Source organism: Bos grunniens, chromosome 17 (genome assembly GCF_055505025.1).
Source record: "Bos grunniens cultivar Pamir isolate PY7600 chromosome 17, Bosgru_T2T1.0, whole genome shotgun sequence".
NCBI classification, from domain to species: Eukaryota; Metazoa; Chordata; class Mammalia; order Artiodactyla; family Bovidae; genus Bos; species Bos grunniens.
In genome coordinates this window covers 69,750,728-69,768,361 of record NC_141181.1, presented here as the reverse complement: position 1 = coordinate 69,768,361, position 17,634 = coordinate 69,750,728, and the positions used below count along the sequence as shown (strand labels likewise).

The 17,634-nt window shown below is 55.9% G+C and overlaps 1 protein-coding gene and 1 non-coding gene across 4 annotated transcripts; one reads left to right on the top strand and one right to left on the bottom strand.

Moving 5' to 3' along the window:
- The first annotated feature begins 21 nt into the window (after positions 1-21).
- GAL3ST1 (galactose-3-O-sulfotransferase 1) lies at positions 22-17,369 on the top strand. 3 transcript variants are annotated; one of them, XM_086348744.1, is made up of 4 exons: positions 27-204; positions 10,531-10,696; positions 15,023-15,162; positions 15,932-17,369. In XM_086348744.1, exons 3-4 carry the CDS (start codon positions 15,032-15,034, stop codon positions 17,070-17,072), a joined length of 1,272 nt encoding a protein of 423 aa, XP_086204870.1. In that variant the 5' UTR covers positions 27-204; positions 10,531-10,696; positions 15,023-15,031; the 3' UTR covers positions 17,073-17,369. The 3 variants fall into 3 exon arrangements, with proteins under 3 accessions (XP_086204872.1, XP_086204870.1, XP_086204871.1); XM_086348746.1 differs by lacking the exon at positions 10,531-10,696 and having other exon boundaries at positions 22-204; XM_086348745.1 differs by lacking the exon at positions 27-204 and having other exon boundaries at positions 10,308-10,696.
- On the bottom strand, positions 3,558-3,629 carry TRNAS-GGA (transfer RNA serine (anticodon GGA)). Its single transcript has one exon. It is a non-coding gene; the product is annotated as a tRNA-Ser (tRNA).
- Positions 17,370-17,634: the final 265 nt, after the last annotated feature.

Below are 17,634 nucleotides of genomic sequence, written 5' to 3'. Positions count from 1 at the left end.
GGCCGCGGCGCCGGGGGGGCCGGGCCAGGCTGGCGGCCGCACCTGGCCGGAGCGGGTGCCGCGGCGGCGGCGGGGGCGGGAGCATGGTCCAGGCCCGGCCGAGCGGGGGGACCCGGCGGGTACGCCCCGCCGCCTTAGTAAGCGCCCGGGCGGCGCGGCCCGTGGCCGAAACTGCACGCCAAGCCCGAGAAGGACCGGGACAAGGTATGTCCTGGGGGCCCGGCACCCACCACCAGCTTGCACCCTGCCTCAGTCTACCCCCTGGGGCCCGGCCGCGCTGCTCCACGCCCCGGAACTGGGGCTGCGCGCGCCAGACGCTGGACCCGAGAGGTACTCTACCGCTCCAGGGTCCGTGCGCCCGTCCCGGCTGACAGAGGGTGGGAAGACTGGAGCCTGATGGGGAGCAGGTTGGTGCTCACCCGGCCCTTGTTTCTTCCCCCGGCTCCTGTTTCCAGGGTTTACCCAGTTCCTGACTTGGGGTGGGTGGGGCGGGAGCTGGGCTGGAGCTGGGTGTTCATTAATCATTAATCTTGGACACGGTGCCAGAGCCCTGGGGGGAGGAGAGGCGGGGATGTTCCCTCTTCCCACCAGCCCTCCCCAGAAGAGGGGCGGTCAGAGCAGGGGCTGGGCATCAGGATAAAGGCTGGATCCCCCCTGCCTGTGGAAGGCCTTGTCCTCTGCCACTTAGCAGGCAAGGCCACGCAGGAAAGACGTGAGGGAGTGGGACAATCTCTGGGGTCCGAGAAGGGTCCCCTAGCTAAGCCAGCAATTCCCATGTTTCCTGGACCAGTGCTCAGAAAGGGGTCCAGCTTGGTCTGCCCACCTTGGTACCAAGCCGGTGCTTTGGTAGCAGCATAGAGAAAGGCTGTGGTCCCTTCCCAGTGGGGACCCCCTCCCACCTGCACAGAGCAGGAGAGGTGCCGGCACACCTCTGGCTGCAGTAACCCAGAGCAGCGGGAGGGAAGGCGAAAGGGCGGCAGGTTAGACACTTGATCACCTGGGTTGCCCAGGTGACAGGCGCCATGGAAATCCTCAGGAGGACGGTCCAGATGGGAGAAGGCCCTTTACGAAGGCCCAGAGCGGGCAAGGGCATGGGCATGGGCAGGCCTGAGCCCAAGCAGTCGCTATGTGGCGGCACTGTACCTTACCCCTCGGAGGAGCCGTAATTACTAAGCCGGGGATTCCAGCGGGGGCACTGAACTTCAGGCAGATTTGGGGACTTTCCCAGAGTCGTACAGTTCAGATGTGGCTAAACGGACTCCAAATTCGGAGACGTGCCCGAGGCCCTGTTTCAGGACCCCAGCCTTGCTCAAGATCTCTCTCTTCTCTGCCCCTTTTTTGGGGTCCTAGCCTCTTCGAGTTGCCATGGCTGCCCCCAGCCCCCAGCTCAGGACCCCTCCCCCACGTGCCCCCCTAGCTCCCAGCTCTGCCTGACACTTGAGGGGTGGGCAGGCTGCTACCCTGGGAGCAGAGACAACAGAGCCCTGTTCTCAGCTGCCACCTCGGGCCGCTTCCTCCCTGCTTCTCACTCAGGCAGAGCCCTTCCTGAAGGAAGCGCCCTAAGGACAAAGAAGCGTGCCCGGCTCTGGTGCATCCCTCGTCTGATGGGCGGGGGTCTGATATTGGACGCTGTGGGTCCAATCCAGCAAAGGGAGGAGTGTGTCCCTCCCTCTGGGCTCTAAGGGACTTGATCATGTCAACCGGGTGAAAGCGGCGATGATTAACCTGGGAGAAGGATACACAGATGTCGGGATTCCAGGCACGGCAGCAGGCTTGTGAAGGGTTTTTTGCGCCCCTCGGACTGAGCAAGGAATATGGACCATCCCCATTTAGGAGCCATACCCCACTCCAGACAGGGGAGGGCACGAGGGAGCAGAGCGCCCATAGGGGTCAGCAGGCTGGGGTCGGGGGATCGCCTGTTGAGGAGCGATGGTTCAGAGGAAATGGGGGTCCAGAGGAAACCTCTCTCCTGCCCGCCAGCCCCAGGGCAGCGATGAGGTGTGGCTTGGGCACCCCCAGTAATATTGATCCCAGTAATGCCCAGACTTGCCATGGGACTCCAGGCAAGTCCTTCCCTCTCTGTGCCTTGGTTTTCTCAGATGTGAAATCTGGGACGTGAGGACCTTGGCTCTCGAGCATGGGAGGGATGTGGGTGCTGGAGTGGGGAGGGTGGCCCCAGGAGACCGCATTGGCGGGTGCTGCCTCTCCTGCCTGGTGGGTCTAGAAGGGTCAGGATAATAATCCGAGGTGTGTGCAAAGGGCTCCGCATGCCCCATCCCGTTTGATCCTCATGGAAGGTCATGGTATCCCCATGTGGTAGAAAACCTAGGTTCAGAGAGGGGAGGTCACCTGCCCAAGGTGGCCCAGCTGGGGAGTGGTGGAGCCAGATTTCTAGCCAAACTTCTCCAGGATTAATGAGGCGGGCGGGCAGATCCAGGGCATTGTACCTAGCAACTGCTCAGCTCCTTTTGAAAAACCTTTATATTTTACATATTGTTATGCAAATAAATGCATGACATACCTTTTTAAAGAAACATTTCAGTCACGCTAGAAGGTACAGAGGGTGGTACTGCCAATGCCCACACACTCACCTCTGGAGTTCTCAGGAGTTCTGAAGCTGACTGACCGCTGGGTTAACCCGTGCTGCGCTACTCTTCAGTTAGGGCTGTTTTGGGGTGACTCAAATCTGTCATCAGGAGGGCTGGTGAGCTTGTCTGGATAAAGCAACGTCGGAAGACCTGTGGGCAGAGCCTCAGAGTGCCCACCGTCACAAAGCTGGCAGGTGACACCAAAGGTTATCTGTTGAGGTTGCAGGTGTGGTTACCATTAGGAGTCATGGAAACAGGTGACTCTGCAAGATCAGAAAATCTTCTGAGTCATCAAAGTACACTGACCTCTTCTTAGTCAGCTGCCAGACCCCCCACCTAGCTGCAGCCATCCCCCCAGCCAGGTGGGGGCGGTAGGAGCAAGCCGTCAGGGCTCCTTGACACGTTCGGAGGTGGTTCTGCAAGTTGAAATGTCTCTCTGGCGAGCTTCCCCTTCTCTACTCCAGCACCCCAGCGCAGAGAGTCTCAGAGAGGAAGCTTCCAGATTCTCGCAAGTCAGTCCCCCAGGGCTCCTGGATGGAGAGCCAGCCTTTCCATCTGCCCCTTCAACTGTGTGGCTCACACTTTCCAGCTTCTTCTCTGTCCCACACCCTTTTGCTGCTTCTCCCCTGCTTTTGGACACTGAGGTTCAGAGAGGGAAGCCTGCCTACCGAGGTCACGCAGCGAGGTGGGGCATGGTTCAGACTAGCCACGGTTCCCTCCTCCTCCAGCCAGCCGGCAGTTTTTCAAAATGGAAATATTGTTATTTTTCATGTTTTTCCAGAGTAATACAGACTCTTTGTAAAAACAAAATTATCTGTGTGTGAATATTATGTGTGTGAAAGTGAAAGTGAAGTCGCTCAGTCGTGTCCGACTCTTTGCAACCCCATGTAGCCTACCAGGCTCCTCCCTCCATGGGATTCTCCAGGCAAGATTACTGGAGTGGGTTGCCATTTCCTTCTCCAGGAGATCTTCCCAACCCAGGGATTGAACCTGGGTCTCCCGCATTCCAGGCAGACGCTTTAACCTCTGAGCCACCAGGGAAGCTTATATGTGTGTAGCTATGTATTTTTTTCCCACTTTATTATATGTTACAGACATAATTTTCATGAATACATATGGGATCATTGGATGTATGTCACATAATATATTCTGTAAAATATGTGTTCACTTAGGTGGTGGCGAGCCTTAGCTGTGGCACGCAGGATCTTTGCCACAGCGTGTGGGCTTCTCTCGACTCGTGGCACACAGGGTGTAGAGCACGGGGGCTCAGAGCCTGTGTACTTAGTTTCCCTGCTCCTGGGCTGAGTTCCCCGGCCAGGGATCAAACCTGCATCCCCCGTATTGTAAGGCAGATTCTCAACCGCCGGAGCATCAGGGAAGTCCCCATTACATGGTACGTTCAACCATCCCCTCCTGTTGGACACTGAGGTTGTCTCTGTTTTGCTCCTTCGCTAAACACCACTGCAATGGCCTTCCTTGTGCTCCGTGTCAGATCTCGTTTGTCCTCTTTGAACAAATTCCCACAGGTGGAAGTGCTGGGTCGGAGGCTGGACACTTTTAGAACTACGGTATTTGCTGTCAAATACGCATCCTGAGTGGGGCTTCCCTGGTGGTGCTAGTGGTAAAGAATCCGCCTGCCTGGGCAGGAGACGTAAGAGACCGGGGTTCGATCCCTGGGTCGGGAAGCTCCCCTGGAGGAGGACACGGCAACCCACGCCAGTGTTCTTGCCTGGAGAATCCCATGGACAGAGCTGCCTGGCGGGCTACAGTCCATGGGGTCACAGAGTTGGACATGACCGAAGCGACTTAGCACACGTGTACAGACACTGTATGTACGAGCACTGTAGGGAGAGTCTTTGTGCTCTCCTCTTAAAATCTCCTCCCGTGGCCCTGTGAGATTCCCTTCCAACCACAGGAAACAGCTAGCTCTAGGCCACCCTCCCTCTGCCAGGTCCCTGTTCCTATATACCCACTGAACACACGGTGATGCCCATCGGTGGGGGAATGGGTTGAGAGGTCAGTGCTTCTACAAAATGTTCTGTAGACCATGGCTTTGGGGGCCCTTTATCTCCTTGAGGGCAGGGGGCTCTTCCCCTCCCTGTTCCCATAAGTGCAGAGTTCTTCTCCTTCCTCACGTTTTCCCTGGTGACCCCATCTCCTCTTCCGGCCTCAGTTCCCACCTCTGTCCCCATGGCCCCCAGCCTCTCTCGCCCAAGATCTCGCTCTTGCACTCAAAGCAGAGGTTCCTCCTGCACTTTGCACATTCTACAGGCACCCAGTACATCCCCCAGACTCAATGTATCCTAAACTGAAACTGACATTGTCCCCCTAACCCCAATACTAAACCCGCCCCTCTCTTAGCCTCCCCTTCTCAGGGACTAGCTCCACACCCAGCCAGCCAGTCACCTCCAGCAGGAATTCTTTCCCCCCACCTTCACACCCCTCACCCACCGAATGCTGTCCATGCCATGATCTACAGGGGGATCCAGTCCATCCCCAGACTTCCCCCTGGTCCAGGTCCCTTCAAATCTGCACAGCCGTGACCACCACCATCTAGGTGTGCCTGCTTCTCCCACTCCTTCCCACCTCCACAGCTCATTCTTCATCCAGCAGCCTGATGGGAGCCTCATCTCCTCGCTCCTCTGCTGAAGACCCTCCTAGGGCTCCCCTTGCCCACAGGATCCAAGCCAGATTCCTTAACACACTTCCCGAGGCCCTGCGTGTCCTGCCTGCCCCTGCCCCCATTCTGGCTGTGCTGCTGGTCTTCTTGCTCACGCACCCAACCTCTGACAGGCACATGTACTGGACATTCCCAGCCAGGCTAGCCATTTGTTAGCTTCTCAATTGCCCTGGGCCTTTGCACATGCTTTTCTCTCTGTCCGGCTTATTCTGCATTAGTTAATGCTAGCCGCTGAAACAGATAAGCCCCAAGTTGGTTTTGTTTGTGTTTTGGCTGTACCAACTGCTTGCAGGATTTCTGATCTTCTTGTGGCATGCGGGGGGTCTTTGATTGCAGCGTGTGAAGTCTTAGTTGCGGCCTGTGGGATCTAGTTCCCTGACCAGGAATTGAACCTGGGTCCCCAGCGTTGGGATCGCAGAGTCTTAACCACTGGTCTGCCACGGGAGTCCCAAGTCCCACGTTTTAAAAGGCTTATTAACACAATGGCAGTTTTGTTGTCATTTTCCTGAATTTAATCAGATGTTTGATTATCAGAAATGCAGAGATCCGGGTTCCTCCCACCTCCCGGCCTTGCCCATCTCCAGACCCACTCACTAGCAGGTGGGAAAGGAGATCACAGAGATTGGCTCACTTACCCTCACCAGCTGTCATTCTGCTCATATTCCATGGCCAGAATTCAGTCCCATGAGAACACTGAGCTGGAAGGAAGGATGGGAAAGGCAGTTTAGCCACGTACCCCAAGGAGAAAGGGAACTAACTGCCTTTGGAAATAGTAAAGCACGCAGCAGCTTCTGCCAACAGAGTCCCCTACCCCAGGAAGTTCTCCCTGGCCACCCCCGCTCCCGCCCCTCCAGGCTGGATCCGGTGTGTTCTCTGCACCAGGAAGCTCTGCCTGTGTGTCTCCATCAGAGCACCCGCAGCTGTCTGCCTGCACCTCTCTCGCCCCCCGCCCTGAAAGCCTGGGCTCCGTGCACTGGGCAGCCTGCACCCCAGTGCTGGGCACTGTACAGGTGCTCAGTCAATACCTGCAGAACACCTGTACTGCTGGCTCAGTGGTGGAGACTCCACCTGCCAATGCAGGAGACACGGGTTCGATCCCTGGCCCGGAAGGACCCCACATGCCCAGCAGCAGCTAAGCTCCTGGGCCACAGCTGTTGAGCCTGTGCTCTAGAGTCTGGGAACCGCAGCTACTGAGCCCACGTGCTGCAACTACTGAAGCCCGAATGCCTGGAGCCTGTGCTCCACCTCAAAGAGAAGCCCGTGGGCCCCAACTAGAGAGCGGCCCCGGCTTGCCGCAGCTAGGGAAAAGCCCACGCAGCCACAAAGACCCAGCACGGCCGAAAAGAAGCAAATAAAATTATACAAAAAAGAAATTTTCCCATGGGGGCAGAACCAACCAGAGTCGGTGTCACTGACACTTGGGAAAAGCCCCCTCTGGCAAGGCTGCAGGCACAGCTCCTGCAATCAACACTTGCACTCTGGAAGGCTTGGCTCCATGCAGCTCTTCTTTTTAAAATTTATTTTATTGAAGTATAGTTGATTTACAAGGTTGTGTTAGTTCCTGGTGTACAGTAAGGTGATTCACTTATACACACACACACACACACACACACATATATTCTTTTTCCATATATATATATTTTTACATATATATTTTTTCCATTATGGTTTATTACAGAACATGGAATATAGCTCCCTGTGCTATACAGCAGGACCTTGATGTTCATCCATTCTATATATAATAGCTCGCATTGTCTAATTCCAAAACATCTCTCACTTTAGAAAATGCTTTTATTCATGTCTTTTCTTCATACTTCCCGAAACTGCTTACCAGTTCAGTTCAGTTCAGTCCAGTCACTCAGTCGTGTCCGACTCTTTGCGACCCCATGGACCACAGCACGCCAGGCCTCCCTGTCCATCACCAACTGCCAGAGTTCACTCAAACTCATGTCCATTGAGTCGGTGATGCCACCCAACCATCTCATCCTCTGTCATCCCCTTCTCCTCCCACCTTCAATCTTCCCCAGCATCAGGGTCTTTTCAAATCAGTCTTTTCAAGTCAGTTCTTTACATCAGGTGGCCAAAGTATTGGATTTCAGCTTCAACATCAGTCCTTCCAATGAATATCCAGGACTGATCTCCTTTAGGATGGACTGGTTGGATCTCCTTGCAGTCCAAGGGACTCTCAAGAGTCTTCTCCAACACTACAGTTCAAAAGCATCAATTCTTCGGCGGTCAGCTTTCTGTATAGTCCAACTCTGACATCCATGCATGACCACTGGAAAAACCATAGCCTTGACTAGACGGACCTTTGTTGGCAAAGTAATGTCTCTGCTTTTCAATATGCTATCCAACATATCTGCTTATCTAGCATATCTAGTATATCTGCTTTTTAATACGCTAACTGCTTACCAAACATAGCACCAATCAGAGTAGTGTTTGTATTGTAGTTTTTTATAAAAGCAATAAAAAGATCCAAAGTGCTTGAGATATCCATGACAGCCATGGAGTCATATTTCTTAATTACTACATCAAGATGCTATTGTTTTATTGAGTTGCCCTTGTCTCAGATGTTAAACTCTCTTGACCTGTTACCGTGTTGTGATTAAAAGAGGAATTTGCTTTGAATCAGCGCTTGTTGGTTTTTCGATATTCTATACCACAGCTCAGTGGGTAAAGAATCCGCCTGCGATGCAGCAGAAAGAAAAGGTGTGGGTTTGATCCTTGGGTCGGGAAGAACCGCTGGAGAGGGAAATGGCAACCCACTCCAGTATTCTCGCCTGAAAAGTCCCACGGACAGAAGAGCCTGGCAGGCTACAGGCCGAAGGGTCGAAGAGAGTCGGACACGACTGAGTGACTAAACCCGTGCACACATACCGTTCACTTTTTACGAAGCCTTAATAAAAGGGCTGGCAGAGAGGAAGCTGTTCGGACGGTTGTGTCTCTATTGCAGTGAGTTTTAAGTTGTGGGTCACTTATAACTGAAAAACTGGCTACTAGTAACTTGTTTTCATGTCTAGCCTCTAGACTAATTTTATGGGAGAGGAAAATGTACATTTCTGGAACCAAAATTGCATATAAAATGAACTGGTGTTGACGAGAGGGAATTTCATCTTTGTTTTTCTGGATATAAATGAATACATAATAAAAAAGTACAAGTCTAGGTTATACTACACTGAAATTTCCCTCTATCTCTCCCAATTTATTTTATAGTCTATTCCTTTGAGCGTCACTGGATCAGAAGTTTCCTTAGGCATCTTCTATCATTCTCAAATAATTTTCCTAACAAAACTCTTATTGGGTGATCATTCGCCATTCTAAAATGAAGTTTTTGTATGGTAAGTGCTTGTGGACATCGAACCCCAGCTAAAGGCTGGCTAGTAAAGAACAGTATGAAAATTAGTTCAACCAAATTAATTGAATCAAATTATACAATGCACTGCATACACTGGCTACTAGAGCAGTGTTGTTGTCAAAGAGAAAATGCAGTGATCAAATTCCAAGTAGAAATATTAAGAGCAGAAGCAATGAGTAGATTTTCCCTTATGCTTGGCCTCAATCCACTAGGACAAGAACAATATTTAGAGATATGAAAATTTGAGGTTAAAATAAAAAGGTTTGCTTGGCTGCACCGGGTCTTAACTGTGGCATATGGGATCTTTGGTTATAGCACGTGGGATCTAGTTCCCTGACCGGGGTTGGACCTGGGCCCCCTGCACTGGGAGTGTATCCTCTTCCCCGCTGGATCACCAGGGAAGTTCCCAAACTTGCAGTGCTTTATTTTTCCAAAACTCTATGTTACTGATACATATGTGTGTAAATAAAATATTTACTTGGCTCTTCTTACTAGATTCCCACTCCTCTCACGATTTCACTTCTTGCTCAAAAGCTTGCGCTTCACTCCCACCTGGATGAGGATCTTACATCTGCCCCCCTACCTCCCGATTCTGGGCTTGTCACTTGCTCTCCTTGCGCCTCAGCTTTCTCGTCTACGGTACAGTGGGGGATAAAGAGGGCTCCCTGCAAAGGTTATGAGGGTGCGTGATGCATGGCGAGTCCCGAGCACAAGACTAGACTCTGGTCCAGAGTCCACGCTCCTAAACCTCGGTGTCTGCTCTTTGATGCCAGCCCTGGACTCGGCTCAGCCCCCAGGGAGAGGAGGACTCTGGGCTTCCCCTGTTCCGTGGAAGCTGGGCGGGGCTCTGGGGGAAAGAACGCTGAGCACACAGGGTCACATGCCTGCTGCTCCTTCGGAGGCACTGGCAGCTGCTCGGTTTATGAAAGTGCTCGCTGTGGCATCACTGACTGTCACAGTAGTGATTATGATCAATTGATGGCGATACTTTGGTCCCTAAAGCCCCACGCATGGGCCATGGTGGGGCTCTGGGCATCAGTGTTGAAGGAAGGATTTAGTGGGGTGTAGCGGGGAGGCTTTTCTGGGCACCCTCTGTCCATGAGCAACGCTGAGCAAGGATGAGAGATTCCAGTGCCTGGGCTGAGCCTGAGGGCCCCTAGACCTACCTGTTCCCACAGAGACTTTGGGAAGGATCTGCATCTCTGATCAGCCCAGATCCCTGGAGGCTGATCCAGGGGTGTCCTGTGCCACCACCTCACTGGGGGTGAAGGCAGGAGAGGCACCATTTCTGTGCCTTTTTGATGAAGAACCTGGAGCTCAGAGAGGTGAAGTCTCATCAGACTCGTCCTCCAGCCCTGCTCAGGTACTTTGCCTCCAGGGCACCATCCAGGTTGAGGTCCTGGCTCTCTGGGCTCTCCCAGCTTTTAGACCAACCTTGGTCTCCAGTCGTGCCTTGGACATCTCTAAGACCTAGAGTTTGGCAAGTCCGTGTTTTGACTCTGGTTCTGTCTGCTCATGGCTAATTGTGTGACCTTGGACAGGTGAATTCACCTCTCTGAGCCTGGGTTTCTTTACCTGGGGAGTGGCTAACGGTAGTACCTGACTCAGAGGGCAGCTTTGAGACTTAACATGAGATGTGATTGGAGAAGCAGTTAGTTTCCCCTCTCACCTGCCTTCGTGTCCCTCCCATGGCCTTCAAGCCAGTCCCAGGCTCTCTGCAGGGCTCTGCGGCTGCCTGTGTCCTTGGGCCAAGGACGCCGGAGACCTTGCTGAGCCCTGGGATGGAGGAGCTGCCGGGCTGCTGAGGTCCAGAGAGGGTCGGGGGGAACCACCCAGGGGGCAGAGGGCCGGGGCAGCACCCACAGTGTACAGGGATACTACAGGGATATGCCACCTGCTCTCCCCAGGGAGGGAACTCATGAATATTCACGGCCGCTGAAGCAAGAGGGAGCCAGCCAGCACACTCCTGGGTGTCATTGGAGCGTTCCGGTTTCCCAGTGACCGCAGAGGCAGCCTGGGAGTCAGACGTGGCTCAGGCAGGGAGAGGGAAGGGGCAGCCAGACCTGGCCCCAGGTGAGTGTCTTCCTCTGCCCTGCGCACGGCCCCGATGTCCTGGGATGGAGGCCTGCCTGCTGGTGGCGCCCTAGGCTGGAAGGCTCATCATCCTGGGCTTGGGGTCCCTGTGTGGATGCTGCGGAGGATGAGCCCCGTCTCCCCTTCGTTCCCTGGAGTCTGCTGGTCCAGCTGAACAGGAGGAGTGCTGGGTCTGGCCGGGAGCCAGCCGTCGGCACACACGGAGGGCGATCTGGCTGGGGTAACCCCGGAGGACAGGAATAGAGGGGTGGGGTGGGGAGGGGGGCGGTCTGCCCTGAGTGCCTGGGACTGTCCCACCACAGCAGAGGAGGGAGACTCAGGCTCTAGTCCTGTCTTTGCCACTGCTGTGCTGTGTGACCTTGATGGGGGCTCTGCCCTCTCTGAGCCTCAGCCTTCTGGAGGCACCGTTTTCCAAGGTGGAGGCTGGAAGGCTTGGGCCGTGCTGCGATTGTCCTCGGTACCCCAAGGCCTTAGGCTTCCCTGATGGTTCAGTGGTAAAGAATCTGCCGGCCAGGAGACACGGGTTCGATCCCTGGGTGGTGAAGATGCCCTGGAGGAGGAAATGGCAACCCACTCCAGTATTCTTGCCTGGAAAATGCCACGGACAGAGGAGTCTGGCAGACTACAGTCCACGGGGTCGCAAAGAGCTGGACAGGACTGAGCAACTAAGCCGCCACCACCACCTCATGGCCTCAGCCCTGGGACTGTCAGCTGCCTGCAAGCCTCGGCCTTCTGTGAGGTCCAGCTGTGCATACCCTTTCCCCTCGGGCTGGGGCTGGGCGCGTGGCACGCTGGGCAGCAGCTGCCACGGACAGCCGGGAAGATGCACACTGCAAGCCAACAGACCACAGCTCGAATCCCAGTTGTGCCCCCTGCTTTGTGACCCAGAGCCTCAGTTTCCCCACCTGCAAAACAGGGGTGATAGGGAGGCCTGCCTCCGAGGACAGCGGGGTGGAGTCAGTAAGATGCTCTGGAGAAGCCCCGTCCCAGGGCCTGGCTCCTAGAGGGGCTCAGAAGTGAATCCGAGGACAGCGGGGTGGACTCAGTAAGACGCTCTGGAGAAGCCCCGTCCCAGGGCCTGGCTCCTAGAGGGCTCAGAAGTGAATCCGAGGACAGCGGGGTGGACTCAGTAAGATGCTCTGGAGAAGGCCCGTCCCAGGGCCTGGCTCCTAGAGGGGCTCAGAAGTGAATCCGAGGACAGCGGGGTGGACTCAGTAAGATGCTCTGGAGAAGCCCCGTCCCAGGGCCTGGCTCCTAGAGGGGCTCAGAAGTGAACCCAGAGGGTGGCGAGGCCCAGGGCCCAGCACCTGGCAGGGCAGGGCCCTGCTGGTTTTGAGGACTCCAGAGTGGGAAATGAACGAATGCATGAGGGAAAGTCCTGATGGGGGTCGGGGGCGGGCCTGGGCGGGGCCAGGCAGAGCCTGATTGGTGGTCCTGGGAGGCTGGTCTGCCCCCTGCTGCCTGACCTCTCCCAGAGTCTCACCAGCAGCCTCCCTGAGTTCCGGAAGGTGCCCTGGTGAGTGGGCTCCTAAGACAGGGGTGGGCCCTGAGGGGAGTGAGTCAGAGGGCAGCAATCCAAACCCCTCCACATTTGAAAGTCAGAAACAGATGCCCAGGGCTCCACTCAGGGCTTGGGCTCGAGTCTGAGGTTCTGGCCCAGCCCAGGACTGCCCTGTGGGACCCCAAGGAACAGGAGGCCGGTGGGGGCGCTTGAGGTGGGGGGCAGATTTGCGCTTGGTTGGCAAGGGGGACCCACCCCGAGAGTGACAAGGACAGGACTTTGAGCAGGTTCCCACTCTCTTTGAGCGACAACTATGTGCCAGTCACTTTGCCTGGTCCATCTCTGGGGCGGGGCAGGGAGAGAGCTAGCACCACCAGCTTCCCCATTTTAGGATGAGAAACTGGGGCTCCAAAGGGTTCCTGTGGTTGAAACCCGGGCCTGGGGCTCCCGGGTCAGCACCTCCCTCCCCTAGGCCTCTCTGTGACCAGACCAGCGCGAGCTGACTTTCCCCACCTTGCAAGCTTTATCTATTCTTTAAATATAGTAAATACACATTATTGCCTTTTTCTAATTAAAAAGTAATATATTCTCTTTAATAAAGAAATCCAACCCTTACAGAAATGCCAAATATAGAAGAGTATTTGCTCATATACCCCCTCCCTAGCTATGCAGAGGATACCACTGTTAAAACCTAGAATACCCTCCAGGGGTGTCTAACTGGGTCTGTGTGTATTTACCATCACCTATATGGATTTGGCGGCATGCTGTCCCAGAACTTCTTTTTTCATGTTAGTAGGTCATGGTGTGTTTTTGAGCCAGTCCATTCAGCTCCACCTTGGTTTTCTTTTTTTTTATCTGTTAAAGCAGGTACAGATGCCTCTGTCTGGGAATGGGCTTTGGTTTGTGCAGTGAATTCCCTGCTGATGGACACTGACATGGTTTCTTTTTTTCTGACCAAACTGCTGTGAACACCCTTACTTGGGTGACTTTCCCCAAGTCTTTCTGAAGAAGAGTTAGAACTGGGAGGGTTTCTACAGTCTTCCTTTGAAAGGAAAACCCTCCGGAAACACTCTCCTTCCCTCCCGACCCTGTCCACCTTGCCCACCTAAGAGTGGACAGAGATATGTCCTTGTCACCAGGGAAGCCAGGTTCCCTCCGGCTAGTCCTTTCCTGTGAGAGCACTTTCTAGATGATCAGCGGGGGGCTGAGGGACTGGTCAGGTAGGCCTGGAATGCCCCTTCTCTGGGAAAGGGTTGTGGGTGCCTCCGGTCACTCTCCCAGGGGTTCTCCTCCAGGCTGGCTGGCTGGCCTCTGGCCCCAGGGTCAGTGGTGACTTGCCATGTGTGATCGCGGGCGGCATGGATGACCTCTCATGGCCTCCAGCACCCGGGGCCCAGTGCAGCACGGAATGGAAAGTTTGGGACCTTGGCTTTGCAGCTAAGGGGCCATGAGAAAGTCTGTGAGTCCCAGCTCTGTCCTGGACCCGCACAGCTCTGCCTGAACAGCCCCCATTTCAGCTCAGGCCTCAGCCCCCTGCTGACAGGGTCACCACAGTCAGACCTAAAACCTAGCCCCCAAAAACCAGGAAAAGTGAAAAGTGAAGTGAAGTCACTCAGTCGTGTCCGATTCTTTATGACCCCATGGACCGTAGCCTACCAGGCTCCTTCGTCCATGGGATTTTCCAGGCAAGGGCACTGGAGTGGGTTGCCATTTCCTTCTCCAGGGGATCTTCCCAACCCTGGGATCGAATCCGGGTCTCCTGCATTTCAGGCAGACGCTTTACTGTGTTGAGCCACCAGGGACTGAAAAGTAAGACCAGGCTGCTGCTGAAAAAGGCTGTGACCAAGGGAGAATTTCAGGGTGAATGGGCCGCTCCAGCTCCTGGGCTGCCTGCTACTCAGCCTGAGGTCACAGACTGGTCTCAAGGCACACAGGTGCCCCCTGTAGACACAGTCCAGCGGTTCCCTGCTGAGAGCTGGAGCACTCATTCGGCCCCCGGACATCTAGTTAAATCTGATATTCAGAGAAATACTGAATAATTTTTAGTATAAGTATATCCTAGGCATTATTTGGGACATACAGATAACTAAAACATTTGTTGTTCACCTGCAATTCAGACTTAACCTGGTTGACCCAGCCTGCCAGCAGCTGGAGAAGAGGCAGACATGTGGGCAGAGGCCTGTGTGAGCTGAGTCTTCTCCTTCCTCACGCTGAGCCTCAGTTTCTCCACCTGGTCCCCTACAGACCCCATGGGAACAGGAGCCAGTGTGGAGAGACAAGGAGCTCAGCCGCTCACTGGACGGCTGGGAAGGGTGGCAGGGGGGCCAGGCAGGTTGGCTGAACCTTCAGAAAGATGAGAGACTCAGGCCCCAGGGCCCTCTCTGTAGATACCCCTAGCCCAGGCCTGGGGGTACAGGGCACTAGGAAAGGGTCTTCTTTTCCTTGTTTTATTTAGACGATTTCATTATGAAGCCCAGAAAGGTCTACAAAAAAATAAAACGGATAACACCCATATACCCACCACTCAGCTCACAAATGAAAACTGACCCAGGCAGCAGAGCCTTCCCCTGCCTCTCGCCCCAGCCTTTCTTGGCGTTGGCTTTGTCCACCGTGTCCATCTGCAGCCCAGATGCTGTCCTTATCTGGACTGCTGAGGTGGGGGTGGCCACAGAGCTGGCAAAGGCAGGTCCCAATGTTAAAAGCTGCCTCTCAAGCCAGCCTGGCCGGGGATGGTGGTGAGGGCTCCCTGGGGCCGGCCTCCTAACACGTGCCCTGTTCTGCACCCCCTCTCCCACCCCCTGCAGGTGTCTGAGATGCCGCTGCCACAGAAGAAGCGCTGGGAGTCCATGGCCAAGGGGCTGGTGCTGGGAGCGCTCTTCACCAGCTTCCTGCTACTGCTGTACTCCTATGCCGTCCCCCCGCTGTACACTGGCCTGGCTTCCACGTGAGTGGCCCTGGGGGCAGCTGAGGGCTGAGGGTAGCAGAGGGTTGGCTCCCAGTCTGATAACAAGGGCTACCTCCTGGGTGGCCACCCTGTGCCCGGGGCAGAAGTCCCACTGAAGGCAGGGAACTCACTGTGGAACCCCAAGCCTCGGTGTCCTCATCTGTGAAGTGGGTGTGGTAACAGAGCCGGACATGGAGCATAAGAATAAAATATCACCATCTGCACGGTGGGCTCCAGCAGGGCCGGGAGGTGGGGATGCCCAGTCCAAGAGCACTCGGCTGGCACAGGCCTGGATTCAAACTGCGGTCTGCCTGCCTCCAAGCCTGGCTCCTAACCATGAGGTCATCCTGCCTCCCCATTGGGCTGATCACCTACCCAAGCCTGTGCCCTTAGTTGGAGGTATTAAGTCGAACTAGAGGAAATGCCCATTTTTGCATGCAGGGTTTCATGTGGTCTAGCCTCATACGAACTCATGATGAATGTACATCACAGTGGCCATGAATGAGACTTGTTCTTGTCCTCACAGCAACACCACAAAGAGGGTTACTGTCCCCATTTCACAGAAGAGGAAAGTAAAGCCAGATAGGCCAAACCACTGACCTAAGCCTTGCAGCCTGGAACACAGGCCCATCTGGTCCCCCAGCTCCCTGACCATGGCGAGTCCCTGGGGTCCCCCCCCCCCGACTCCCAGCCACCTGCTCTGTAGACCCGGGGTGGAGGGGCCGGCAGGCCGATTCCTGAGGCTCTGCCACCCCTCCATCCCCATCAGGACCCCCGAGGGCGCGGCACCCTGCTCTCCGGCCCCGAGTGAGCCAGAGGCTCCCACCTCGGCCAACGGCTCGGCGGGAGGCTGCCAGCCGCGGCGGGACATCGTGTTCATGAAGACGCACAAGACGGCCAGCAGCACGCTGCTCAACATCCTGTTCCGCTTCGGCCAGAAGCACGGGCTCAAGTTCGCCTTCCCCAACGGCCGCAACGACTTCGACTACCCCGCCTTCTTCGCGCGCAGCCTGGTGCAGGACTACCGGCCCGGGGCCTGCTTCAACATCATCTGCAACCACATGCGCTTCCACTACGACGAGGTGCGGGGCCTGGTGGCGCCCAACGCCACCTTCATCACCGTGCTGCGCGACCCCGCCCGCCTCTTCGAGTCCTCCTTCCACTACTTCGGCTCCGTGGTGCCCTTCACGTGGAAGCTCTCGGGCCGCGACAAGCTGGCCGAGTTCCTGCAGGACCCCGACCGCTACTACGACCCCCGCGGCTACAACGCCCACTACCTCCGCAACCTGCTCTTCTTCGACCTGGGCTACGACAGCGACCTGGACCCCAGCAGCCCGCAGGTGCAGGAGCACATCCTGGAGGTGGAGCGCCACTTCCACCTGGTGCTGCTGCAGGAGTACTTCGACGAGTCGCTCGTGCTGCTCAAGGACCTGCTGTGCTGGGAGCTGGAGGACGTGCTCTACTTCAAGCTCAACGCCCGCCGCGCCTCGGCCGTGCCGCGCCTCTCGGGCGAGCTGTACCGGCGCGCCACGGCCTGGAACGTGCTGGACGCGCGCCTCTACCGCCACTTCAACGCCAGCTTCTGGCGCAAGGTGGAGGCCTTCGGGCGCGAGCGCATGGCCAGCGAGGTGGCCGCCCTGCGGCGCGCCAACGAGCGCATGCGCCGCATCTGCATCGACGGCGGCCGCGCGGTGGACGCGGCGGCCATCGAGGACTCGGCCATGCAGCCCTGGCAGCCGCTGGGCGCCAAGTCCATCCTGGGCTACAACCTCAAGAAGAGCATCGGGCAGCGGCATGCGCAGCTCTGCCGGCGCATGCTCACGCCGGAGATCCAGTACCTGATGGACCTGGGCGCCAACCTGTGGATCACCAAGCTCTGGAAGTTCATCCGGGACTTCCTGCGGTGGTGACGCCGGGGCCCCCGCCGAGGAGGGCCCGGCGGGGGTCCCGCCAGCCACCCCCCTGCGGCCCCTCTTGGTGCCACCCCAGTTCCTGGGGTGAGGTGGGGCTGTTCTCAGGGGTGCAACCAGCCAAGGACTGGGCCCACGGCACACAGGGCCTAACTGAGATCAGTATTTGACTAATTAGAGTTGTTTTTTTTTTTAAATTAAATCCCCCTACCCTCCACCCAAAAAGAATGTTCTATTTTCTGGCTCCCCTTAAAGGGGAGACTTCAGAAGTAAAAGAATTTGATGTGTTTTTGTTAATCAGCCTCAGTGGTGCTGACTGGCGCGGCCCTGATGTGTGTGTGTGGGGTGTGACTGGTGGGGATTTGGGAACCCCAAGGGAGAGCAGTCCTCTGCCTGGAAAATCCCATGGATGGAGGAGCCTGGAAGGCTGCAGTCCATGGGGTCGCTGAGGGTCGGACACGACTGAGCGACTTCACTTTCACTTTTCACTTTCATGCATTGGAGAAGGAAATGGCAACCCACTCCGGTGTTCTTGCCTGGAGAGTCCCAGGGACGGGGGAGC